The sequence below is a fragment of the Mauremys reevesii genome, linkage group 24 (assembly GCF_016161935.1).
Source record: "Mauremys reevesii isolate NIE-2019 linkage group 24, ASM1616193v1, whole genome shotgun sequence".
In the NCBI taxonomy this organism is placed as follows: Eukaryota; Metazoa; Chordata; order Testudines; family Geoemydidae; genus Mauremys; species Mauremys reevesii.
The window spans coordinates 13,265,512-13,291,597 of record NC_052646.1 but is presented as its reverse complement, the minus strand read 5'-3'; the positions used below and the strand labels follow the sequence as shown (position 1 = coordinate 13,291,597).

The 26,086-nt window shown below is 50.2% G+C and overlaps 1 protein-coding gene across 1 annotated transcript in view; it reads right to left on the bottom strand.

The window, feature by feature from the left end:
• LOC120390523 (IgGFc-binding protein-like) overlaps nucleotides 1–26,086 on the bottom strand; it is a gene marked incomplete at its 3' end in the record, with an annotated part of 98,340 nt that overhangs the window by 61,698 nt on the left and 10,556 nt on the right. The window contains exons 8-17 of the mRNA XM_039513253.1: nucleotides 25,590–26,057; nucleotides 25,484–25,534; nucleotides 23,058–23,631; nucleotides 22,611–22,804; nucleotides 21,867–22,008; nucleotides 17,992–18,326; nucleotides 13,279–13,852; nucleotides 11,695–11,935; nucleotides 11,362–11,587; nucleotides 7,473–8,043 (exon numbers count right to left, since the gene is read on the bottom strand). Coding sequence (XP_039369187.1) covers nucleotides 7,473–8,043; nucleotides 11,362–11,587; nucleotides 11,695–11,935; nucleotides 13,279–13,852; nucleotides 17,992–18,326; nucleotides 21,867–22,008; nucleotides 22,611–22,804; nucleotides 23,058–23,631; nucleotides 25,484–25,534; nucleotides 25,590–26,057 — 3,376 coding nt within the window. The remainder of the gene's footprint in view (nucleotides 1–7,472; nucleotides 8,044–11,361; nucleotides 11,588–11,694; nucleotides 11,936–13,278; nucleotides 13,853–17,991; nucleotides 18,327–21,866; nucleotides 22,009–22,610; nucleotides 22,805–23,057; nucleotides 23,632–25,483; nucleotides 25,535–25,589; nucleotides 26,058–26,086) is intronic.

Here is a 26,086-nt window from a genome sequence, read left to right as displayed (position 1 = left end):
ACAGAAACACCAACAATAGAGTTAACAGAGACTTTTAGCCTGGAAAAAGAAGGGTCTTCAACTCGAAGATGCATGACGCTGGGTGGTGAAAGCCGCGAGGAAGCCACTAAGCCGATCACCCTTCTTGCAGCCAGGAGGATTACCATCAGCACATGGAATGTGAGGACCATGTACGAGTCAGGAAAGACGGCGCAGGTTGCAGCAGAGATGAGGAGCAACAACCTGACCCTACTAGGCATTAGCGAGACAAGATGGACGCAAGCTGGACAGAGACGACTGTTGACGGGAGAGCTGTTGCTGTATTCAGGACATGAAGAGAGCGACGCACCCCACACACAGGGAGTAGGCTTCATGATGTCCAAACAGGCACAGAGAGCACTGATTGGTTGGGAGGCACATGGTCCCAGGATCATCACAGCATCCTTCAGAACTAAAATGAAGAGGATTAAGATGAATGTTGTTCAGTGCTACGCTCCAACCAATGACGGTGAAGAGGAGGACAAAGACTACTTTTACAACAGACTCCAGAAAATATTAGAGACTCTCCCAGACAAAGACATTACCATCCTTATGGGAGACTTTAATGCCAAAATTGGACCTGATAACACAGGATACGAACAAGTCATGGGGACCCACGCTCTGGGAGAGATGAGTGATAATGGAGAGAGATTTGTGGATCTGTGTGCACTTAACAACCTGGTCATAGGAGGCAGCATCTTTCCTCACAAGCGGATCCACAAGAGTACCTGGGTATCGCCAGCAGGCATGACAGAAAACCAGATCGACCATGTCTGCATTAGCAAGAAGTTCAGAAGATCCTTGCAGGACGTTAGAGTTAGAAGAGGAGCAGACGTGGCGTCCGACCATCACTTAGTGGTGGCCAGATTGAAGCTGAAGCTGAAGAAGAACTGGATAGACGCGTCAGACAGAAGAGCGAAGTACAACGTCAACCTTCTGAAGGACCATAAGACCAAGGAAGATTTTGGATTGACGCTGAAGAATAAGTTTTCAGTACTACAGGATCGGTCTGAGGAAGAGGAAGACAGTGTACTCAACAGATGGCAGAAAGTGAGAGACACGCTTAGGTCAGCATGCCAGGAAGTGCTTGGAATTAAGAAACACCAGCAGAAAGAGTGGATCACAGCAGAGTCCTTGACAAAGATAGAAGACAGAAAGAAGAAGAAGGCAGCAGTCAACAACAGCAGGACTAGAGCAGCAAAGGCCAAAGCTCAAAAAGAGTATGCTGAAGCCCACAGAGCAGTGAAGAGGAATATTAGGAAGGACAAGAGAGATTATGTGGATGGACTGGCAGTAGAAGCAGAGCAGGCAGCATACAGCGGTAACATGAAACAGCTGTACGATACTACCAAGCGACTGTCTGGAAAGTTCAGCAAGCCAGAACGTCCCGTTAAAGACAAGCAGGGAAAGTCTATAACAGGAATAGAACTACAGATGAACAGATGGGCGGAGCACTTTGAGGAACTCCTGAACAGACCAGCACCACCAAATCCACCAGACATCGACCCAGCCAATGAGGACCTCCCAATCAATTGCAATAAAGCAACCAGAGACGAGATCAGAAAAGCCATCACCATGATGAAGAACAGGAAGGCGGCTGGACCTGACGATATCCCAGCAGAGGCCCTGAAACCAGACCTGGATGCTTCAGTGGAAATGCTGTACCCCCTCTTTGAGAAGATATGGGAAGAAGAAGTGATTCCGGCTGACTGGAAAGAGGGATATCTCATCAAAATCCCCAAGAAAGGAGACCTCAGCAACTGTGCCAACTATAGAGGAATCACACTCCTGTCGGTGCCAGGAAGGTCTTCAACCGAGTCCTCTTAGAGAGAATGAAGGATGCCGTCGATCCACAGCTACGAGATGAACAGGCAGGTTTCCGGCAGAACAGATCATGCACGGACCAGATAGCAACGCTCCGCATCATAGTCGAGCAGTCTATGGAGTGGAACTCCTCGTTGTACATCAACTTTGTTGACTATGAGAAAGCATTCGATAGCGTGGATCGAGAGACCCTCTGGAAGCTCCTTCGGCACTATGGCATCCCAGCAAAGGTGGTCAACCTGATCAAGAATTCATACGACGGCATACACTGTAGAGTGATCCACGGAGGGCAGCTCACAAACAGCTTCCAGGTGCGAACCGGAGTCAGACAAGGATGCTTGTTGTCACCACTTCTCTTTCTTCTCGTCATCGATTGGATTATGAAGACATCCACTTACAAGCGTAGGAATGGAATCCAATGGTCATTGTGGACCCAGCTTGATGACCTGGACTTTGCCGACGACCTTGCACTCCTTTCGCACAGTAAACAGCAGATGCAAGAGAAGACCAACGTAGTGGCAGCCACGTCATCACAGGTTGGCCTCAACATCCACAAGGATAAGACCAAGATCCTTAGGATCAATTCCATCAGCAACGACCCAGTCACACTGAATGGATGCCCCCTGGAAGAAGTGCAGTCCTTCACCTACCTAGGTAGCATCATCGACCAGCAGGGTGGCACAGACGCAGACATCAAAGTAAGGATTGGTAAGGCAAGAGCAGCCTTCTTACAGCTCAAGAACATCTGGAGCTCCAGAGAGCTGTCTTTGGCAATAAAGATTCGACTGTTCAACTCCAACGTGAAATCAGTTCTACTGTATGGAGCTGAAACCTGGAGGACAACCAAAACAACCACCAGGAAGATCCAGACCTTCATTAATAGCTGCCTCAGAAGGATTCTCCAAATCCGCTGGCCAGACACCATCAGTAACATCCACCTCTTGGAGAGGACCCATCAACTCCCAGCAGAGGAAGAAATTAGAAGGAGAAGGTGGGGCTGGATAGGACACACACTACGCAAGCAGCCAACCAACATCACCAGACAGGCACTGCAGTGGAACCCCCAAGGCAAGCGGAAAAGAGGCCGCCCAAGAAATACCTGGCGACGCGACCTTCAGGTTGATAGCAAAAAAATGGGCTATACCTGGAACCAGCTAGAGCGAATGGCCCAGGATAGAAGACTCTGGAGATCTGTGGTTGGCGGCCCATACCCCGGTTGGGGTGACGGGCATGAATGAATGAATGAATGGGAAATAAACACTAATGGGAATTGTGTGATCATGGGAGACTTTAACTTCCCAGATATAGACTGGAAGAGAAGTGCTAATAATAATAATAGGGCTCAGATTTTTCTGGATGCGACAGCTGATGGATTCCTTCACCAAGTAGTTGAAGAACCAACAAGAGGGGATGCCATTTTAGATTTGGTTTTGGTGAGTAGTGAGGACCTCACAGAAGAAATGGTTGTAGGAGACAACCTTGGTTTGAGTGATCCTGAGCTAATTCAGTTCAAACTAGATGGAAGGATAAACAAAAATAGATCTGGGACTAGGGTTTTTTATTTCAAAAGGGCAAACTTTAAAGAATTAAGGAAATTAGTTAGGGAAGTGGATTGGACTGAAGAACTTGTGGATCTAAAGTCGGAGAAGGCCTGGAATTACTTCGAGTCAAAGTTGTAGAAACTATCAGAAGCCTGTATCTCAAGAAAGGAGAAAAAACTCATAGGCAGGAGTTGTAGACCAAGCTGGATGAGCAAGCATCTCAGAGAGGTGATTAAGAAAAAGCAGAAAGCCTACAAGGAGTGGAAGATGGGCGGGATTAGCAAGGAAAGCTACTTTATTGAGGTCAGAACATGTAGGGATAAAGTGAGAAAGGCCAAAAGCCATGTAGAGTTGGACCTTGCAAAGGGAATTAAAACCAATAGTAAAAGGTTCTGTAGCCATATAAATAAGAAGAAAACAAAGAAAGAAGAAGGACAACAAGGACAAGTGCAGAGTCCTGCACTTAGGACAGAAGAATCCTATGAACTGCTACAGACTAGGGACCGAATGGCTAGGCAGCAGTTCTGAAGAAAAGGACCTAGGGGTTACAGTGGACAAGAAGCTGGATATGAGTGAGCAGTATGCCCTTGTTGCCAAGAAGGCTAACGGCATTTTGGGCTGTATAAGTGGGTGCATTGCCAGCAGATCAAGGGACGTTATCATTCCCCTCTATGCAACATTGGTGAGGCCTCATCTGGAGTTCTGTGTCCAGTTTTGGGCCCCATACTACAAGAAGGATGTGGAAAAATTGGAAGGAGTCCAGCGGAAGGCAACAAAAATGATTAGGGGTCTGGAGCACATAACTTATGAGGAGAGGCTGAGGGAACTGGGATTGTTTAGTCTGCAGAAGAGAAGAATGGGGGCGGATTTGATAGCTGCTTTCAACTACCTGAAAGGGGGGTTCCAAAGAGGCTGGATCTAGACTGTTCTCAGTGGTAGCAGATGACAGAACAAGGAGTAATGGTCTCAAGTTGCAGTGGGAGAGGTTTAGGTTGGATATTAGGAAAAACTTTTTCACAAGGAGGGTGGTGAAGCACTGGAATGGGTTCCCTAGGGAGGTGGTGGAATCTCCTTCCTTAGAGGTTTTTAAGGTCAGGCTTGACAAAGCCCTGGCTGGGATTATTTAGTTGGGAATTGGTCCTGCTTTGAGCAAGGAATTGGACTAGATGACCTCCTGAGGTCCTTTCCAACCCTGATATTCTATGATTCTATGAAGTGGGACCCTTAAACACTGAGGATGGAGTGGAGGTTAAGGATAATCTAGGCACGGCCCAATATCTAAATAAATACTTTGCCTCAATCTTTAATGAGGCTAATGAGGAGCTTAGGGATAATGGTAGGATGACAAATGGGAATGAGGATATGGAGGTAGATATTACCATATCCGAGGTAGAAGCCGAATTCAAACAGCTTAATGGGACAAAATTGGAGGGCCCAAATAATCTTCATCCAAGAATATTAAAGGAACTGGCACATGAAATTGCAAGCCCATTAGCAAGAATTTTTAATAAATCAGTAAACTCAGGGTTTGTACCGTATGACTGGAGAATTGCTAACATAGTTCCTATTTTTAAGAAAGGGAAAAAAGGTGATCCGGGTAACTACAGGCCTGTTAGTTTGACCAGGGCCGCCCAGAGGATTCCGGGGGCCCGGGGTCTTCGGCGGCGGGGGGGACCCTTCGGTTCCGGGACCCACCGCCGAAGTGCCCTGAAGACCCGCGGTGGGGGCCCCCCCGCCGCCGAATTACCGCCAAAGCCGGACCCGCCGCCGAAGTGCAGCCCGGTCTTCGGCGGTAATTCGGCGGTGGGGGGGCCCCCCCGCGGGGGGTCGGGGGACGTCGGCGGCGGGTCCCGGAATGGAAGGGCCCCCTGCCGCCGAATTACCGCCGAAGACCGAGCTGAACTTCGGCGGTGGGTCCCGCTCCGTCTTTGGTGGTAATTCGCCGGCGGGGGGGTCGTTCCATCCCGGAGCGGAAGGACCCCCCTCCGGCGAAGACCGGGAGCGAAGAAGCTCCTGCGCCCGGCCCCGCAAGAGTTTTCCGGGCCCCCCGGAGCGAGTGAGGGACCCCGCTCCAGGGGCCCCGAAAAACTCTCGTTGGGGCCCCTGTGGGGCTCGGGGCCTGGGGCAAATTGCCCCTCTTGCCCCCCCCTCTGGGTGGCCCTGAGTTTGACATCTGTAGTAGGCAAGGTCTTGAAAAAATTTTGAAGGAGAAAGTAGTTAAGGACATTGAGGTCAATGGTAATTGGGACAAAATACAACATGGTTTTACAAAAGGTAGATCATGCCAAACAAATCTGATCTCTTTCTTTGAGAAGGTAACAGATTTTTTAGACAAAGGAAACGCAGCGGATCTAATTTACCTCAATTTCAGTAAGGCATTTGATACGGTTCCACATGAGGAATTATTAGTTAAATTGGAAAAGATGGGGAATAAATATGAAAATTGAAAGGTGGATAAGGAACTGGTTAAAGGGAAGACTACAATGGGTCATACTGAAAGGTGAACTGTCAGGCTGGAAGGAGGTTACTAGTGGAGTTCCTCAGGGATTGGTTTTGGGACCAATCATATTTAATCTTTTTATTACTGACCTTGGCATGAAAAGTGAGAATGTGCTAATAAAGTTTGTGGATGACACAAAGCTGGGAGGTATTGGTAACACAGAGAAGGACCGGGATATCATACAGGAAGATCTGGATGACCTTGTAAACTGGAGTAATAGTAATAGGATGAAATTTAATAGTGAAAAGTGCAAGGTCATGCATTTAGGGATTAATAATAAGAATTTTGGTTATAAATTGGGGACACGTCAATTGTAAGTAACAGAGGAGAAGGACCTCGGAGTATTAGTTGATCACAGGATGATTATGAGCTGCCAATGTGATATGGCCGTTAAAAAAGCTAATGCGATTTTAGGATGCATCAAGCGAGGTATTTCCAGTAAAGATAAGGAGGTGTTAGTACCGTTATACAAGGCACTAGTGAGACCTCATCTGGAATATTGTGTGCAGTTCTGGTATCCCATGTTTAAGAAGGATGAATTCAAACTGGAACAGGTTCAGAGAAGGGCTACTAGGATGATCCGAGGAATGGAAAATCTGTCTTATGAAAGGAGGCTCAAAGAGCTTGGCTTGTTTAGCCTAACCAAAAGAAGGCTGAGGGGGGATATGATTGCTCTTTATAAATATATCAGAGGGATAAATATTAGGGAGGAAGAGGAATTATTTAAGCTTAGTACCAATGTGGACACAAGAACAAATGGATATAAACTGGACACTAGGAAGTTTAGACTTAAAATTAGATGAACGTATCTAACCATTGGAGGAGTGAAGTTCTGGAACAGCCTTCCAAGGGAAGTAGTGGGGGCAAAAGACATATCTGGCTTTAAGACTAAGCTTGATAAGTTTATGGAGGGGATGGTATTATGGGATAGCCTAATTTTGGAAATTAATTCATCTTTGATTATTAGCAGGTAAATATGCCTAGTAGTCTGTGATGGGATGTTAGATGGGGTGGGATCTGAGTTACTACAGAGAATTATTTCCTGGTTGCTGGCTGCTGAGTCTTGCCCACATGCTCAGGCTTTAACTGATCGCCATATTTGGGGTCGGGAAGGAATTTTCCTCCGGGGCAGATTGGTCGAAGCCTGGGGGGGTTTCACCTTCCTCTACAGCATGGGGCACAGGTCACTTGCTGGAGGATTCTCTGCACCTTGAGGTCTTTAAACCATGACTTGGGGACTTCAATAACTCAGACATAGGTTAGGAGTTTGTTCCAGGAGTGGGTGGGTGAGATTCTGTGGCCTGCATTGTGCAGGAGGTCAGACTAGATGATCATAATTGTCCCTTCTGACCTTAAAGTCTATGTCTAGACAGTGCCTCTTTGGCCTGGGGTGCAGCATATTGATAGGGCACCGTGATGGGGGCAGCTTCTACAGCCACTGCCTGTGCTGTACCCATACTTTGGGCTCCTCTGAAAATTAAAAAATGTTCTACATCACTTGATGAGCTCAGCATTTAAACCAACATCTACCAGCCAGCTTCGAAGAGTGATCCCCATGGGGCAGGCAGCGGTGAACATGGGGGACTCACAGCAGAATTTCGTAGTCCTCCAGGGATGCACCGTAGCTCCAGCTTCCTGACATGCCTCAGCATAGCCAGCAACGGCCTGGCACACGTTACTCTCCCGCTCACTGAGGACGCAATAGCCATACACGCAGTCTATGAAGTATCCATTGGGGTCCACTTTGCTGTGACATCCTCTGAAAGGGCCACGCTTGTGGAGGATGAGCCCACACTGCCCTCTGCTACCTCGTTGTTGTTTTTCAATAGCCTCTACACTTGCGCATGGTGGTATCGCTATTGCAGAGCATCCCGGGAGGTTGCCCACCTTCCAGCTCTGGCCAAAGCTGACTGGGCTTGGTGCCAGCGTGCCATCCCTCATGAACATGTCGTCCTCCCTGTCACTGTTGAAGTTGCCACACAGACCACACACGGCTCCTGCGTAGGTGACTGGCAGAGTGACCGTGGTGCGTCCTGACCACCCGGCAAAGGTAACTGTGAGGCCAAAGTCTGCCTGGATCACTGTGGCCCAGCCGTTTCTATACACAGTGATTTTCTTATCATCGAGGTTGAAGGGAAGATTCATCAGGAAACTGTTCACCTGTTAAAGCAAGACACATGGGATATGAAACATCGCTCGCCTGTGGTGGAACCTCTCACCCCAGCATTGAGCTCTGGCTCATGATTACAATAATAATCCATCTCTGTTCAAATCTTCATCAAATCCCAGGTCTAACCAGACTTGAATTTCCCCTGGCATTAGCTTTTGCAGGTCCCTCTTCTCTGTCCCCCAGCTCCCCAGGTTCACACCTCTGCTGGATGCTATTGACACTGTGAGGAATGCAAACCCCACACCTGCCCTTGAAAAGTTTAAGATGGTTAGATGGACCAATTAACCATCTAAGAGGCACCTGGAGGAGGAGCCAGGGAGCAATGAAAACTAATTAAAGGATGAAGCTCACCTGAACAGGAACAGGTCGGGCTGGTATAAAGCAAGGTAGCTAAGGGCAGAAGGGAGATGCAGGGGGGAGGTCTGCAGTCACTCTCTGAGGCTAGGGAGAGGGGAGGCTTGGTCAGGAGGGAAGGGTGTACCCGGAAAAGGGTAGAGAAGGAGACTGATAGAGGCAACGTAGGAAGTAATCCAAGGAAACAGAAACAAGGCATGGGACAGGATAGACCTTAGCTGCTGTTTTTAGGGTCCGTGGGCTGGAACCCAAGATGAGAGTGAGCCCATGTTCCCCTGCCAGCCACTCGGGATGTGGCACCATTGAGGGGCAGTGAATTGGAAAACTGCCTGGGACAGTTGGTGACACTTGGTACACAAACCTCCCAGAAAGGAGAAACTACAGTGACCTTTCCGGAGGCCAAGCCACAAGGAGGGAGCCATCGAGTCTGGGTAGAGAGAGAGTGTCATAGAGTGAGCACTCGCAGGAAGGGGCTTCAGAAAGGCAGAGCTAATTCCAAGTTGCAGCCACAAGGAGGTGCCCCATTGGGGATGAGAGCACACTGTGAAAGTGTGGACACTTGTGGATGGGAGGAAGAGGTAGATGTGATATATCTTGACTTTAGTAAGGCTTTTGATACTGTCTCACATGACTTTCTCAAATAAACTAGGAAAATACAACCTAGATGGAGCTACTATAAGGTAGGTGCATAACTGGTTGGAAAACCGTTCCCAGAGAATAGTTATCAGTGGATCACAGTCAACCTGGAAGGGCATATCAAGGGGGATCTTGCAAGGATCAGTTTGGGGTCTGGTTCTATTCAATATCTTCATCAGTGATTTAGATAATGGCATAGAGAGTACACTTATAAAGTTTGCAAACGATACCAAGTTGGGAGGGATTGAAAGTGCTAAAAGAAGATTCTGGTAAATTTTTTTGACAAATAGATTCTTTACTAGGCATATTCATACAGAACTTTGTGTAATTCATTTAAATTACAATACAGAACAGTATTTTCTGCACCTGTCAAAAGCAGTGCAAAAGCTTGGGGTGTCAGGGGTAACGAACTGAGGACCTCAGGGAGTGAGAAGGAGCCTAGGAGTGATCCTAGAGGGTGTTGGGTGTGGATGGGAGGTTTTTCTTTGTGGGGCATGGGATTGTTAGGGTGTTGGGAAGCCTCCCCCATGAAGACAGAAGATGACTTCATGACTTCTCAGTGGTAGAAGATGACAGAACAAGGAGTAATGGTCTCAAGTTGCAGAGGGGGAGGTTTAGGTTGGATATTAGGAAAAACTTTTTCACTAGTAGGGTGGTGAAGCACTGGAATGGGTTACCTAGGGAGGTGGTGGAATCTCCTTCCTTAGAGGTTTTTAAGGTCAGGCTTGACAAAGCCCTGGCTGGGATGATTTAGTTGGGTTTGGTCCTGCTTTGAGCAGGGGATTGGACTAGATGACCTCCTGAGGTCCCTTCCAACCCTGAGATTCTATGATAAGACCTTGGATGACCCCAAGCCTCTCCCATTCAGTCAGGCACATCTGCCCCTGTCCCCACACCCCTCATCCCCACGGGTCTCTGCAGCCCCCTTCCCCAATCTCCAGGCTCACTGCTGTCACCCAACTAGCTCCTGAGCCCATGCTCCAGTCTGTCCCCCCCCAGGTCATTCTGAACCCCTGTCTGTGACCCCCAGCAGCCCTGTGTGTCCCACTCTGTCCTAAACTGGCTCCACGGGCAAGGTGCTGCTCATGGGGGAATTCTGCATCACTGGGCATAGAATTTAGTATTTTCGCGCATAAAATACGTTTTGCCTAAGAAGTGCTGCAATTCTGCCTTTTGCACACCAGAGGCCGCTGTGGCGCTAGAACAGCGGGCATAAAGCAGCTGTCTGTTCTGGCGCCACAGCGGCCTCTGGTGGGAAAAAGGCAGACCTGCAGCACTTCTTAGGCAAAATGTTTTTGATGTGGGTAAATACACAATTATGCGAGAATTTCCCCAGGAGTAAGTGTAACAAATGCAAAGTGCTCCACTTAGGAAAGAACAATCAGTTGCACACATAGAGAATGGAAAATGACTGCCTAGGAAGGAGTACTGTGAAAGGGATTTGGGGTCAAACGGGATCGCAAGCTAAATATTACTGAACAGTGTAACACTGTTGCAAAAAAAAAGCAAACATCATTCTAGGATATATTAGCAGGAGTGTTGTAAGCAATGCACAAAAAGTGATTCTTCTGGTCTACTCTGCACAGATTAGGACTCAGTTGGAGTATTGTGTCCGTTCTCAGCGCCACATTTCAGGAAAGATGTAGACAAATTGGAGAAAGTTCAGAGAAGAGCAACAAACATGATTAAAGGTCTAGAAAACATGACCTATGAGGAAAGATTTGAAAAAAATGGGTTTGTTTAGTCTGGAGAAGAGAAGACTGAGTGGGGACATGATGGCAGTTTTCAAGTATATAAAAGGTTGTTTCAAGGAGGAGGGTGAAAACATTTTCTCCTTAACCTCTGAGGACAGGAAAAGAAGCAGTGGGCATAAATTGCAGCAAGGGAGGTTTAGGCTGGACCTTAGGAAAAACTTCCTAACTGTCAGTGTGGTTAATCACTGAAATAAATTGCGTAGGCAGGTTGTGGAATATCCGTCATTGGAGATTTTTAAGAGCAGGTTAGACAAACACCTGTCAGGGATGGTCTAGATAATACTTAATCTTGCTATGAGTGCAGAGAACTTGACTACATGACCTCCCGTGGTACTTTCCAGTCCTACAATTCTATGATTCAGACACCTTCTCACACATCCGAAGTGTAACGGCATCACCCCAATCCTTAAATTTCTCCATTGGCTCCCTGTTTATAGAAGAATGTGGTTAAAATTCACCCTATATTTCAAAATCCTTCCATGCATTGTCTGCAACTTTTCTGGATCACACAGGTGACTTTCCCCAAAAGCTTTAGAGAGATTAGAGACAATTTGAGAAACTCACCAGGACTTTCCCAGGGAATTGATTGCTGATCCTGAGGTTGGTCTGATAAACCTTGATCTGTACAGGAGCAGTATTGTTTTCCTGGAAGTTGACTTCAAAGTCCACCAGTCCCTCTGCCTTCTCGCACAGAGCTGTGAGCTGGTAGCGGCAAGTGCCTTGGAAGTCATATCTCTGTCCATCAAAGGTGGCATAGTGCAGATTCCTTGTCACAGAGCAGGTGGCATAGCTGGAGGGTAACAGCCCCGTACGCCCTTCACTAGCCTGCACCAATCTGAATGTTTGCACGTAGCGGCCACGCATTCAACTTGTCTAGTGGCTGCATTGCATATGCACCGTGTTCCACATGCCTCATCGACCCAGAAACTCTCACTGGGGGCATAGGGCCCCTCAAACAGGCATCCACAGTTGCTCTTGGGGATGCATTTTCCCTGGCTCAGCACAAAACCATCCTTGCACTGGCAGCTTTCCACGCAGGGGTCTTGGCAGCTGCTGGGGGCTGACTGGTCCACACATGTGGCTGGGCAGGCTGTTCCACAGAGCTGGTACTGGCTGTTCTCCAGGGGGCACTCCATGGCTGGGGAGTGAAGGACCCACAGATTTAGCAGCCAGTTCTCTCCATGCAAAAGCAGTATTTAAAATAGGCAGAGGATGATGTATCTTGTGGGGCCCTGAGAGCCCTCGAATCCCAGTGACTTGAACAGGAGGTGAGGTGCTCAGCACACTGCAGGAGGTGATTAGCACCTTACCAGATCAGGTTCATGGTAGGAAGACTAACTTAAAACAGGCGTCATTTTAACCCAACCATCCATGTGTTATCAGTGGATGTCAGATTCTCAAAGTGATAGGCACATTAGCAATCCCACAGACAGACAAATACTGTGGGTACAATAGAACCCAGGCGTCCTGATTTGCCAACATAGGCATGCGCAGCACATTTCATTAGGTGTGCTCCCAGGAATTTTGTTTCTTTATTTTTTAAAGGTGAACATCATAAAGGTTGGAGTGCAGGGTGTGGGAGGGGTGTGGTGTGTAGGAAGGGCTCAGGGCAAGGGATTGGGGCAGAGGAGGGTGTCGGGTGTATGAAGGGGCTTGGGGTGCAGGAGGGTGCGGAGTGCAGGAGGGGGCTCAGTGTAGGGGTTGGGGTGCAGGCAGGGGGATTAAGGCAGGGAGTTGGGGTGCGGTAGGGAGCAGGCAGGGGCTCAGGACAGGGATTTGGGGTGCAGGAGGGGTGTAGGGTGCAGCAGGGGGCTCAAGGCAGGGAGTTGGGGGCGGGGTGCAAAAGGGGGCTCAGGGCAGGGGGTTGGTGTGCGAGGTGCAGGCAGGGGCCTCAGGGCAGGGAGTTGTGGGGTGGGGTGCAGGAGGGGTTGGGCTCTGGCCCGGTGCCGCTTACCTGCAGTGGCGCACTCGCTGCCTGCCTGCTCTGGCCTCACGCTGCGCCACTCACCATGTCCCTGCGTGGCCCCGGGGGGGGGGTGGCAGGCACGGTGCTCCGTGCGCTGCCTTTGCCACGCCTCCAGGTACCGCCCCCGAAACTCCCATTGGCCGCGAATCCCCGTTCCTGGCCAATGGGAGCTGCAGAGGGTGGTGCTTGGAGCAACGCACGGAGCCCTCTGCCTCCCCTCCCACCCCCCGCAGGGATGTGGTGCTGTGCTGGCCGCTTCTGAGGGGGCAAATCCCGTGGGCCAGATCCAAAGCTTTGAGGGACCGGATCCAGATCCAGCCCGCGGGCATTAGGGCATGCCTGGGCACACCCGGCACACCCCGTGCGCACGCCTATGTTTCCCAATCACTGCTCAATCCCAAACCACTCGATCATGCCCTCTCCCAAAACCAGGGCTAGAACTCAAGAGTGCTGAGCCCCAGGCTTCCCAGTCTAACCAGCAGACCATACACCTTGGCATACAAATCTGTACTCACAGCATCTGGCCAGCTGCCTCCATTCCCCAATCCTGACTCCCTCCAGCTGGCAGGCGTCCGCATAGGCCTTCAGGGCCTCACACAGGGCCTTCCTGTAGCCATCGTTGTGGCACAGATCGTACACGCAATTGTCGAAGTAGACTGTAGGATCCACCTTGCTGTGGCACTGGCTGAAGGGACCATCAGAGACTTTGGTTATCAGGCCGCACAAGGCCTCCTCCTTGTACTTTCTGGCTATGCTGGGGTCACAGGGTCTGCAAACTCCAATGCAATCGTGCCAGCAAAACTGATCCTCATATTCCACTGCCCAGCTTTTCCCCAAGGCAGCGACACTGGGAGCCAGGTCCCCATCCGGGGTCCGGAAGTCATCAGAGGGGTCCCCATTATAGTTGCCGCACAGGCCGCACAGGCTGTTGGAGAAGACCCTGGGGACAGTGACACTTAGGTGGTTGTTCCAGTCATAAGACACTCTGAGGTTGAAGTCGGTGCGGAGGACGAGGGAGGTGCCACTCTGATAGAGCCGAAGGGCCCCATTGTTCAGGGAGATGGGTAAGTGGGCCCTGGTGTTATTCACCTTCATGGTGAGAAAGAAAGGGAAAAGGTCACAATCGATGGCACTAGTCTGTCATTTGCAAAGTGGCCCCTACTCAGATTAGCAAGGGGTGCAACCTGGACCCAAATCTGAACCAGAATTACTTTAAAACATCATATTAAATGGAGCTGGGTGGAGAAATGTAATTCTTTGTGGAGGATTTCAATGTTTTGAAAGTTGTTTGATAATGGAATCACACTTTCAAAAGTTGAGACTGGGATCCTAAATTCTTAACTTTCCTGCACAGTAAAAATCATGGCTTTAATAAAGACACTGGCGTTGTAGATTATTACAGCAATCTGTAACCCAATAACCCACCCTTTTTGTCCTGTGATGTCAGTGGGTTTAACCACTTATGCTAAACAATATCTTCCACCTTGTATTTAGCTATGACACTCTGAGGGCTCCTCTACATTTGGAAAGCTGCAGCTGTGGAAAATCCACACCCCTGAGCAACGCAGTTATACTGACCTATCCCCAGTTCAGGTAGCGCTATGTTGACAGGAGGTCATCACCTGTTGATATAGGTACCACCCATCAGGGCATGACTACACTACAAAATTAAGTTGACCTGATTTTCGTCAGCATAAAGCCACCTCAGTGATTACATCGGTTGTGCATGTCTACTCTTTGCTCCTTGAGTCTGTGCAATGTGCATCCTCACCAAGAGCGCTTGCACTGATTGTACTGTCAGTGTGGAGCATTGTGGGATGGCTTCTCAAAGCCAGTAGCAGTCCATGTAATCAACGCAGTACCTACATTGATATGGCATCGATCTAACTACATTGACATTGACTCTACACCTCTCCTTTAACCTGTCCTTTAAATCAGCTTTGGTACCCAATGACTGGAAGTTAGCTAATGTAATGCCAATATTTAAAAAGGGCTCTAGGGGTGATCCCAGCAATTACAGACCGGTAAGTCTAACGTCGGTACTGGGCAAATTAGTTGAAACAATAGTAAAGAATAAAATTGTCAGACACATAGAAAAACATAAACTCTTGAGCAATAGTCAACATGGTTTCTGTAAAGGGAAATCGTGTCTTACTAATCTATTAGAGTTCTTTGAAGGGGTCGACAAACATGTGGACAAGGGGGATCCGGTGGACATAGTGTACTTAGATTTCCAGAAAGCCTTTGACAAGGTCCCTCACCAAAGGCTCTTACGTAAATTAAGCTGTCATGGGATAAAAGGAAAGGTCCTTTCATGGATTGAGAACTGGTTAAAGGACAGGGAACAAAGGGTAGGAATTAATGGTAAATTCTCAGAATGGAGAGGGTAACTAGTGGTGTTCCCAAGGGTCAGTCCTAGGACCAATCCTATTCAATTTATTCATAAATGATCTGGAGAAAGGGGTAAACAGTGAGGTGGCAAAGTTTGCAGATGATACTAAACTACTCAAGATAGTTAAGACCAAAGCAGATTGTGAAGAACTTCAAAAAGATCTCACAAAACTAAGTGATTGGGCAACAAAATGGCAAATGAAATTTAATGTGGATAAATGTAAAGTAATGCACATTGGAAAAAATAACCCCAACTATACATACAACATGATGGGGGCTAATTTAGCTACAATGAGTCAGGAAAAAGATCTTGGAGTTATCGTGGATAGTTCTCTGAAGATGTCCACGCAGTGTGCAGAGGCGGTCAAAAAAGCAAACAGGATGTTAGGAATCATTAAAAAGAGGATAGAGAATAAGACTGAGAATATATTATTGCCCTTATATAAATCCATGGTACGCCCACATCTCGAATACTGTGTACAGATGTGGTCTCCTCACCTTAAAAAAGATATTCTAGCACTAGAAAAGGTTCAGAAAAGGGCAACTAAAATGATTAGGGGTTTAGAGAGGGTCCCATATGAGGAAAGATTAAAGAGGCTAGGACTCTTCAGTTTGGAAAAGAGAAGACTAAGGGGGGACATGATAGAGATAGATAAAATCATGAGTGATGTTGAGAAAGTGGATAAGGAAAAGTTATTTACTTATTCCCATAATACAAGAACTAGGGGTCACCAAATGAAATTAATAGGCAGCAGGTTTAAAACAAATAAAAGGAAGTTCTTCTTCACGCAGCGCACAGTCAACTTGTGGAACTCCTTACCTGAGGAGGTTGTGAAGGCTAGGACTATAACAATGTTTAAAAGGGGACTGGATAAATTCATGGTGGCTAAGTCCATAAATGTCTATTAGCCAGGATGGGTAAGAATGGTGTCCCTAGCCTCTGTTCGTCAGAGGATGGAGATGGATGGCAGGAGAGAGATCACTTGATCATTGCCTGTTAGGTTCACTCCCTCAGGGGCACCTGGCATTGGCCACTGTTGGTAGACAGATACTGGGCTAGATGGACCTTTGGTCTGACCCGGTACGGCCTTTCTTATGTTCTTATGTTCTTATGTTCTCTCATGGAGATGGAGTTATTAAGTCGATGTAGCAGGGACAGTTATGTCGGCAGGAGCGAAATTTTACTGTAGACACTTACATAGTTAGGTCGAGGTCAACTGCTTTCCATTGACCTAGCACTGTAGTGCAGACTGGGCAGAGTACCTACACCAACAAAAGAACCTGTCCTGTCAGCCTAGGTAGCATCTTCACTAGGAGCTACAGCTCTGCAGCTGCACTGGTGCAGCTCTGTCAGTGTAGACAAGCCCTTATGATGGCTTAACTATATTGCTCAGAGTGTGGGTTTTTCCCAGATCAGCTCCTCCCGTCCTTCCCAGTGCCTCCTGCCCACCAAGGTCAGCTGTTCCACAGTGTGCAGGAGGCACGGGGGGGGAGGAGCGGGGGCAGGAGGGGGTGCAGCGGGGGCAGGGGCTGGAGGACAGTGGTGACGAGGGGGGCAGGACGCGGCGGGGGCTGGAGACAGGGGGGTAGAGTGGTTGGGGCACCCCCCGGGACCCAACACGTTGGCACCTATGTGCCCCTCAGCGACACATCTGGGTCAATCTAATTCTCTAGCATAGACCAGCCCTGAGTACCCTTCCCAGAGCTGAAGAAGGGCTCTGGGTAGCTGGAAGACTTGTCCCTTTCACCAACAGAAGTTGGTCCAATAAGAGACATTACCTCTCCCACCTTGTCTCTCTAACGCCCTGGGACCAGCATGGCGACCACGACACTGTAAACAGTTCAAAGGCTGGAATTTTGATGGCAATAAGGCTGCATCAGTTAGTGCCATTAGGAAGTGGCGACAGGGAAGGAGCTGTCACCTAGAACCATTAGGAAGTGGCTCCTGCAGGGGAGGGGGCCACATCTTGGGTTGCCAACTTTCTAACTGCAGAAAACTCAACATCCTTGCTCTGCTCCCTGCCCTGAGGCCCTGCCCCTTCTCAGAGGCCCTGCCCCCCCTCACTCCATCCCCCTTCCCTCTGTTGCACACTCTCTCCCATCCTTGCTCATTCACTCATTTTCATCGGGCTGGGGCAGGGGGTTGGGGTGCAGGAGGGGGTGAAGGCTGTTGGCTGGAGGTTTCGGCTCTGGGGTGGGGCTGGGATGAGGGGTTTGGGTGTAGAAGGGGGCTCCAGGATGGGGTAGGGGGGTGGGATGCAGGAGGGGTTGTGGGGTGCAGGTACCGGGAGGGAGTTTGGGTGCGGGAAGGGGCTCAGGGATGGGGCAGGGGGTTGGAGTGTGGGACGGAGTTCGAGGTGTGGGCTCTGGGCGGCACTGACCTCGGGCGGCCCCAGCATTTCCCAGGGATGGAGGAAGTCCGTGTGACTCCCAGGAAATGGTGCATGTCACGGGGCTCCATGTGCTGCCCCCGCCTGCAGGCCAGGGGGCTCTGTGCACTGTTCCCACCCACAGGCCCTGCTTCCATTTGCCACATTTTGGAATTGGGTCAGCGCCCCCTGCTGGCCACCTGCACCATTCTATGACACACAGCACCTGGTATTGCCATGATGGGAATTGTGGTCAGCACTGACTCCAAGGGGAGAGTGCACCCTACTGGGATACCTCTACATCTGAACATAGTACAGCACCCCCCAGTACAGTGCCGTCGCTTCAGGGACAGCACCAATTCAGGAGGAGAGCACCCTCTACTACGTAAACAATTCTATCCCCCGCAACACCTTGGATAAATGTTCTCAAGGTATCCTCTCTAAGTACTGATCACACCCAGCACTTACCCCCACAAAGCCGACCTCAGCTCTGGCTGCTGTGATGGTGACTCCATCCACCTGGACAGTTACCGACCCAATGTAGAAGACCTGTATGTTCCCCCTGTTCTCGCTCTTGGCCATGACGTGGAAGGAGGGCAGGCCGGAGGCATCCCTGCAGGTCTTGGCCACCGTGTAGTTGCAGGTGCCGTGGAAATCATACACCCGTCCATCGAAGGTGTGGTAATGCAAGTAACCCCCAGCCCAGCACGTGGCCTGAGAGACTGGCACACACTCTGGCTGCCCATTTATCATCTTGCAAATAGTTCCTTCTCTGCAGCGAACCACACTGCAGGATGGAATAACTAGTGGGGAAAGACAATAGAAAGACAAGAGACATCAGACGAATCAGTTATACATGATAGCAGAGAGGGGGCTGAGGGTGGTGTGAAAATTGGGATGAAATTTAGTGTCCTTGGAATCCTACTTCTTAATATAGCCTGTTTGTGAAATGGACCAAATGATCGATCGATCTGTCTGTCTGTCCCCATACACATTTCCTTTGTACAGTTCCCAAACCTCCCACAAGTCCTCTGCTGGGAAATCTCTCTGCAGGGTGAGACCATAGCAGTCTTTGAGCCAGCAGAGCCAGCTCCTATGTCACCCTCCCCACAGCCTCTAGTACATGGCGAACACAGAGGGCCATGTGACAGGGAGTATGGAGCAGAGCCCTGAAATGCAACCCAAACCTCATGGGAGCCGACTACAAGTGTCATGTCCGGGTCAGGTTGAGTAGGAAATCAACGGGACCCTCTTGGGCTTCTGTCAAGTCAGCTGTTCCCCTTCTGTCTGTGCGTAGGGTTGCCAGATGTCCAGTTTTTGACTGGAAAGTCATCACTGCTGACTGGACACTAAAAGCAGGGGTGGCTCTAGGCACTAGCAAAGCAAGCACCTGCTTGGGGCAGCCCATTTGCAGGGGTGGCAAGGATCCAGCATGGGAGCTGAGAACCAACAGGGGGCCCTGGGAGCTGTAGTTCCTTGGTTAGCTCCCTGCCTATAGAGCCAGCCCTGGAGCAGGGAAAGAACTACATTTCCCAGCATTTCCTTGGCCACTACGAACTGGAAAGGAAGGAGGGGGACCTCATGCGGCAGCGTGCTGTGAGTGGAGAGTTGCACTGTGAATGGTAGGGAGACCATATTTTACATTCAAAAAACAGGACACTCCACGGGGAGGGAAGCCCCACCCTGCCACCATCCACTCCCTCCGACTGCCCTCCACAGCAACCCCAACCCATCCAACCCCCCTCCCGCTCCCTGTCCCCTGATCACCCCCACCTGGGACCCCTGCCCCTGACTGCCCCCCAGGACCCCACCACCTATCTAAGAGCCACTGCTCCTTGTCCCCTGATTGCCCCCTCCCGGGACCCCTGCCTCTAACTGCCCCTTGGGATCCCACCCCCTATCTAAGCCTCCCTTCTCCTTGTCCCCAACTGCCCCCTCCTGAGACCCCCAACTTCACCCCTAGGACCCCACCCCTACCTGTCCCCTGACAAACCCCAGGGATTCACATGCCTATCCAAACGCGGCCTGTACCCTGAATGCCGCCCCAAACCCCAGACCCATCTAACCCCTCCTTCTCCTGCCCCTGACTGCCCCCCAGACCTCCACCCCATCCAACCCTCCCTGTTTCTTGACTACCCCCGGAACCCCGTACCCCTTCTCCAACCCCAAGCCCCCTTACCGTGCCACTCAGACCAGCATGTCTGGCTCCACGCAGCGCCAGACACGCTGCTGCATACATGCTGCCGTGCTCCCCTGCGGAGCCCACAGACCCCCGCCCCCCCACCCCGACAGCCCCGGCCGTCCCGGGTTGAACACCGCAAAAATGAGGCGTGCGCAAGCGCAGGTTGGGCAGCTGTTACTTCATTTCTCCCAAATCAAATATACTGATCCACTGTAACTTGCTGTAGAAAAAGTAGGATAAAATTGAGCAAGAAATGCTTCCCAGTGGTTATTAGGACTGGAACTGCTCATTTTAACAGCCATTGCCTTTTTGTTTGTTTGTTTGTTTGTTTAAAAGGAAGACAGTGATATTGCATTGGCAAATTCCCCATAGAAAGAAAGAGTGGAACAAAAGAATAATAAAGACACCTCAACTTTTCCTCATTTATGGAGGACAGTCTTATAATATGCATCCAGATATCCTCCAATCACACAAGCTGAAAATTGTTCCACTTTACTGCAGCTCTGTAACCATATGGGAGCGAATCCTGTCTGTGTTTTGTGCACATCCAAAATTCCTGCTGAATGACCCGCCCTGGGAGCGAGTTACCAGTGACCCAGGGCTGCGCTGGAAGGAGGGTGCAGGTGCGGGGAGAGCCCAGGTCTGGGGCGGCAGGAGGTGTGTGGGGGGAGCACTGGTGGGGGGAAGGAGGGAAGCCCAGGGCTAGGGCGGCAGGGGGGTGGAGGGAGGGCACTGGTGGGGGGGAAAGGGGGAAGCCCAGTGCTGGGGCAGCAGGGAGTTGCGGGTGGGGAGCCCAGGGCTGGGACGGGGGGCAGCCAAAAATGTTTTTGCTTGTGGCGGCAAAAGGCCTAGAGCCGGCCCTGACTAAAAGTCCAGTTACCTGAAGTAACCCACCTCTGCCATCCAGGGGAGGGGGGAGTAGAAGCTGCTGCTGGAGCCTGGAGAAGCACTCAGCAACAGCTCCGGCAGAGAAAGGTACCAGCATACCAGCAGCTCCCCATCCTGCCCCGAGCATGGCTCTCCCTCCCCAAGTCACCCCCTCAGCCCCGGAGCCCTGCTCTCTCTCCAACATCCTGCCCCAGTCACCCCTCCACCCCTAGAGCCCTGCTCAGCTGTCAGGGGGACGTGGGGTGGAGAGAACAGTGAGCGACAGTGGGTGAGGGAAGAGGATCAGGGGACAGGGCCTTGAGGGAAAGAGGTGGAGCAAGGGGCAGAACCTTGGGGGAAGAGGTGGAGCAGGGAGACAGGGGAGGTTCCGGCGCTCAGTGTCCAGTTTTCACAAATGAGAGAGTTGGCCACCCTACCTGTGGGGTCAGCGCGGAGGTGGCTGCATGCCCAGCTCCTACTAGCACTGCGTCATGGCTGCCTTATACATACTGTGGAGTGAGGGAGTTGCCCCAGAGCCCACACACTGCAGCCAGGGATGGCGGATGGCAGGAACAGAGTACATAGCCACCACCATGCCAACCAACGGTGGATCCAGGCACCAATGCCCCAGGCGCGTGCCTGGGGCTGCAAGCCACGGGGGGCGCCCTGCCAGTCCCTGTGAGGTGGCAGTCAGGCTGCGGGAGATCCGCCGGTCCCAGTTCAGTCCCACAGCTGCAGAAGGCAGCCTGCCTGCCGTGCTTGGGGGGGGGGGGGCAAAAAAACTATAGCTACGCCTGGTGCCAACCCCATGGGTGGGAGGTGGCCATGGCGCTCATTCAGTTTCATTGGAAGTGTCAGACTGGGTCAGAAAATGACCTGACCTTCTCGGGCTTGGGCTCCTCAAATATTAGGCCCAAGCAGACATCCAGCATGGAGCAGGCAAGGAGAGTGGCTGAGAGGTGATGGGCTCTGACACTGCCCAGCTGACTGATGGTCCCTATGGGACTGTATGTAGCCAGGGTGTTCTGTTTATAGCAGCCCCCAGGCTGTGCCCACGGAGAGAATCACAGAGTGTGCTCAGCTCCCTGAGAGTTGCCCACCCGATTCTGCTGGAGAGACCCAACAAGTCTTCCCATCTTTCCAGTTGAAATTTTATACTATTTCGGGTCAGAGTTCGAGGCTAAATGAAGCGGGAGAGAGAGTGAGAAAGGTGAGGAAACATAACCACAGCTGCTTACTCGCTCCCGGTACAATAACCCTTCAGGGCATGTATCAAATAATGACTGTCCTGTACCTTTGCTGATGCAGGCCCTGACGCCCTCTCTAATCTGGCAGATTTCTTCTTGGGAGCAGCTGTGGGCTTTACAAGTCACCCCTTGAGCAGGAACGCAGGTGCAGCTTTGCTGGCACTCATTAGTCAGGACCGTCTCATTGGGCTGATGGAACATTTAGAAAACAGGAAATAACAGAATGTAACTGGAAACAATTATTTAAAATAATTTTTGACAGTGCTAAACAGAGCTGTGGATGTGGTTTTCTAACAGATGTGCTCTCAGAATGATATTGGGGCAGCTCTCTGGCCTGGGTTATGCAGGAGGGCAGACTAGATGATCACAATAGAGCCTTCTGGCCTTAGAATCTATGTATCTATAAAAATGTCCATTGTGTCATAATATTATTTCCTCTTGCCTTTAGAGAGAAAGGCTGTCTAATGGGCTGAGGACTGGGATTAAGGCCAGGAACAATTCCTAGATTTTAACCTCCAGGGAAACCAATTCCATCTGTTACTCACTCACTAGGTGGCCTTGAGCAAGTCACTGCGCCTATCTGTGCCTCAGTTTCCCCACAACAGGCACAGGGCATTATGCCTTTTTTTGGCATTTTGAGCATTAGATACTAGCAGAGAGGGAAGCCATCCCGGATGGACCAATGCTCTGATCCAGTATAGCAAACCTTATATTCTTGACCAGTGTAGGGATTAAGATGTGGACAGAGCAAAAATTAGATCAGACCCAGAATCTCTAGGAGGGGGCGGTACCTTGTAATATCTCCCATGCTCGAAGCACCCACAGCTTTCTGCAGTCACACAGCCCTGGCCGTCGTAGAAGAAGCCATCGTCACACTCACAGCCTTCAGCACAGATCTTCGGGCAGTCCATGATGTGTCCAGAGCAGGTGGTGGTACAGAGGTCGGCACAGACCTTGTAGTGGCTGTGGACTGGGCAGCTCACAGCTTTAATAGAGAGAGAAATAATGGATGGCTGGAAAGATCTCACAGCACGGTGTAGAGGGACAGGCACGAAGGAGAGGAGAGCAGGACAGGGAGGAGAGGAACAGGGCACCTTTAGAAAGGAACATGAGATTGTTGGCTCCCACCCAGAACAGTTCCAGAAGACACCCAGAGGCCTGGAACAAGATGCCCAGTAACACAGACCCTCTCCCTTCCCCAGTGCATCCCAGAGCTCCTACACTAGCAGCACACTTACGGCAGAAGGTGGTGTTCCTCCAGGGCTGGATGGAGGCCCCGGCCTCTTGGCAGGCCGTTACGTAGCTGTGGATGCTTTGGCAAAGAACCTGTGCATCCCCATTGGCCAGGCACAGATCATACAGGCAGTTGCTCTGATACACACTGGGGCTAACCATCCTGTGGCAGGCTGTGAAGGGGCCGTCGGGGTCTGTGAGCAGCCCACAGTAGTTGTGCCCTTTGAAGACGTTCTTCTTCCTCTCCTCACAAACTGGACAGCTGTTTCCAGCACATCTGTCTGTACAGGATGCTCCTGGGATCTGGACTTCCCAAGCAGAGCCAAATGCTGCTGCATCAGAGGCTATCCTGCCATCAGGGAGCAAGAACTCCTCATCTTCCTGTCCGTTGTAGTTCCACTTTGGGCCGCACATCTGGCCCTCGTAGCTTCCTGGGATGGTGACCCTGGTCTGGTAAACCAGGTCGTAGCTCACAGTGAGGCCGAAGTTGGTTTGCACCAGAATGTTTGTGCCATGTCGATACACTCTAAGTCGCCCATCAGCCACAATCACTGGGAGGTTGTGGGACACCCCGTTCACCTGAAAGAGAGAACATTCCCTGTAAGCACGGGCAAGCAGCTACACAGGCAAGATTCTGCTCTCACTGACATATGGCATAAATCAGAATGACTCCAGATTTCACTTTGGGATGACTTGTCCTCACCTTTCAAGGTCTTCACATTGTCGCCCTAGTCTACGTCTCTTCTCTCCCCTCCCCTTCACCTCATCTCCCTCCGGGTTCTCTCTTTACCATCCCTATTTTCTCCAACCATGTTTGGCTTGCCCCTCCTTTTCATGTGAGCTCCTGCCCACAGAACACTCTCCTACTTCTTGTCTATCTCCCCTTCTCTCCTAAACACCCACTGCCCTGGTGACACCTCATTCCTTCACCCCTTGCCTTCTTCTCCTATCTCTACCAATTTACCACATGTTGTATTTAACCCAAGTTAGACTGCAGGCTTCTCAGGGTAATGCATCATGGGAGAAATTCTTCAACACAGACCCAATGGAGTTATAATGGAGAGGAAGTTTATTCCATGTTTGCAAAAATGTGAATTATGTGTAGAGGGTTCCCCAAATCTTTAATTCCCAGAAACATGGTGTATAAACCAAGAAGGAGGCAAAGAAGATTGAGCTGAGCTAAGAGGACGCTCAGCTTACCCAAATGAAGCTCTGACATAGCAGCATCCATGAGTAATATTTCCTACCATCTCCAGTTGGCAGGAGACTCTATCCCATCCTGATGGATGATGATCTGGCATCAATTATTTCATGCCATCATCACCTCTCTTCTGGACTACAGTAATGTGATATACCACGAACCCTTCAGCACTCCAGAATCTCTATCAGGTACAGAAGTGTCTCCTCACCAGCACGAACTACTGAGATAACATCAAAACTGTCCTCTGCTCCCTCTGCTGCCTTCCAAAGAGAACACTGAGTTCAGTTCAAGCTCTCACACCTTACCTTCAAGACACTCAATGGCCTGGGTCCTAGGTATCTAAAAGATCAATTAAACCTCCAGGATGAAGATCACAGCTGACCACTTCCTTCTTCTGGAATAATAAGGGTAAAGTTTGCCTATGCAGGAGATGGAGCTTTACTGGTGAGCAGTTCGAGACTGGGGAATGAACTCCCTCAGGATCAAAGGACCCTGACAAACCTCCCCATTTCCTCCCCAAGTGCAAGGTGTGTTTCTCTGACCTGCTGTCTCTAACACACACATAAATAAGGCAATGTGAGTGCATATTTATAACTTTTAAAGGTAAATCCAATACAAAATTCTCCCCTGCACGCACATCTCCTCCTGGTGATAGGTTGAGAGTTGGTTACGTTAATTAGTATGTTGCTAGAAGGCGCTGAAATACTACATGGATGTGCATTTTATAAGAATTTGTAAGAGGGTGGCTTGTCCTTGAAGGCCAGTAGGCCAGCCAACCCTGATTACTAAGGAGGCACACCTGAGCAGGAACCACCTGATTCCCCTATATGAGCAGTAGGAGGAAGATGGGAGGCTGGCCCTGCAGAGAGAGTTATCAGGGAGAACAGAAGAGAATCAAGAGGCTGATGGGAGTGAATAGACTCCAGCTGGGAAATTTGAAATTTGGGAAGCACGAATACAGACAGGAAAGACCTCAGAGTGACCTGGTATGGAGAAAAATGGATGGACTTGAAAACTTTATTTTGCATGTTTGCTAATTTAATAATCCTAAGGATGGCGGCTGTTATTCAACTTGTCTTCTGAGCTATTGAGGAGCCCAAGAGGGGAAGCTGAGGCAGACCACCTGCAGCGCAACCTTTGCCACGAGGGCATTAGAGAGTTGGACAAACTGCAAACAAACCTGTGTAGACTAGAATAAAATCTCTGTCCATGAGAATGTGGAGAACTTACCATGACGAGCCCCTGGTTGTTTTGCAGCAGGATGAGTGTGATCCCATACACCTGAATGGACACCAACAGCCACGGAAATGTTCCTGGTGCCCCAATCTTTCTCTACGCTGATAGTGAATGGTGTAAGGTCACTGGCATCGGTGCAAGTCTTGGCCAGGATGTAGGTGCAGGTGCCTTGGAAGTCAAAGGAGACCCCATCGAAAGAGAGGTAGTGGGGATGGCCAGTGGCAGAACAGGTCGCAGATCCAAATGGGTGGCATTTCTGGATGCCGTCCACCAACCCGCATTCCTCACCAGTGCCACAGGAGAATGCCTTACACACAACCTCCCCACCAGCCTGACACACGCACTGCTCCTCACATGAACCGCTCGGGTGGAAGGTCTCTGCAGCCTGGTAATAAATTCCCCTGTGGAGGCATCCGCACTGGGAAATGGGGACGCAGCGGTCACCACTGAGAACAAAGCCCTCGTCACACACGCAGCCTTCCTTACACCGGGTCATGCATTGCACCGGGGCATAGAGGTTGCTGCATGTCAGATCGCAGCTGGTGCTGCAGAATTCATAGTGACTGTTCTGGGGACAGGATGGAGCTGTAATTAGAA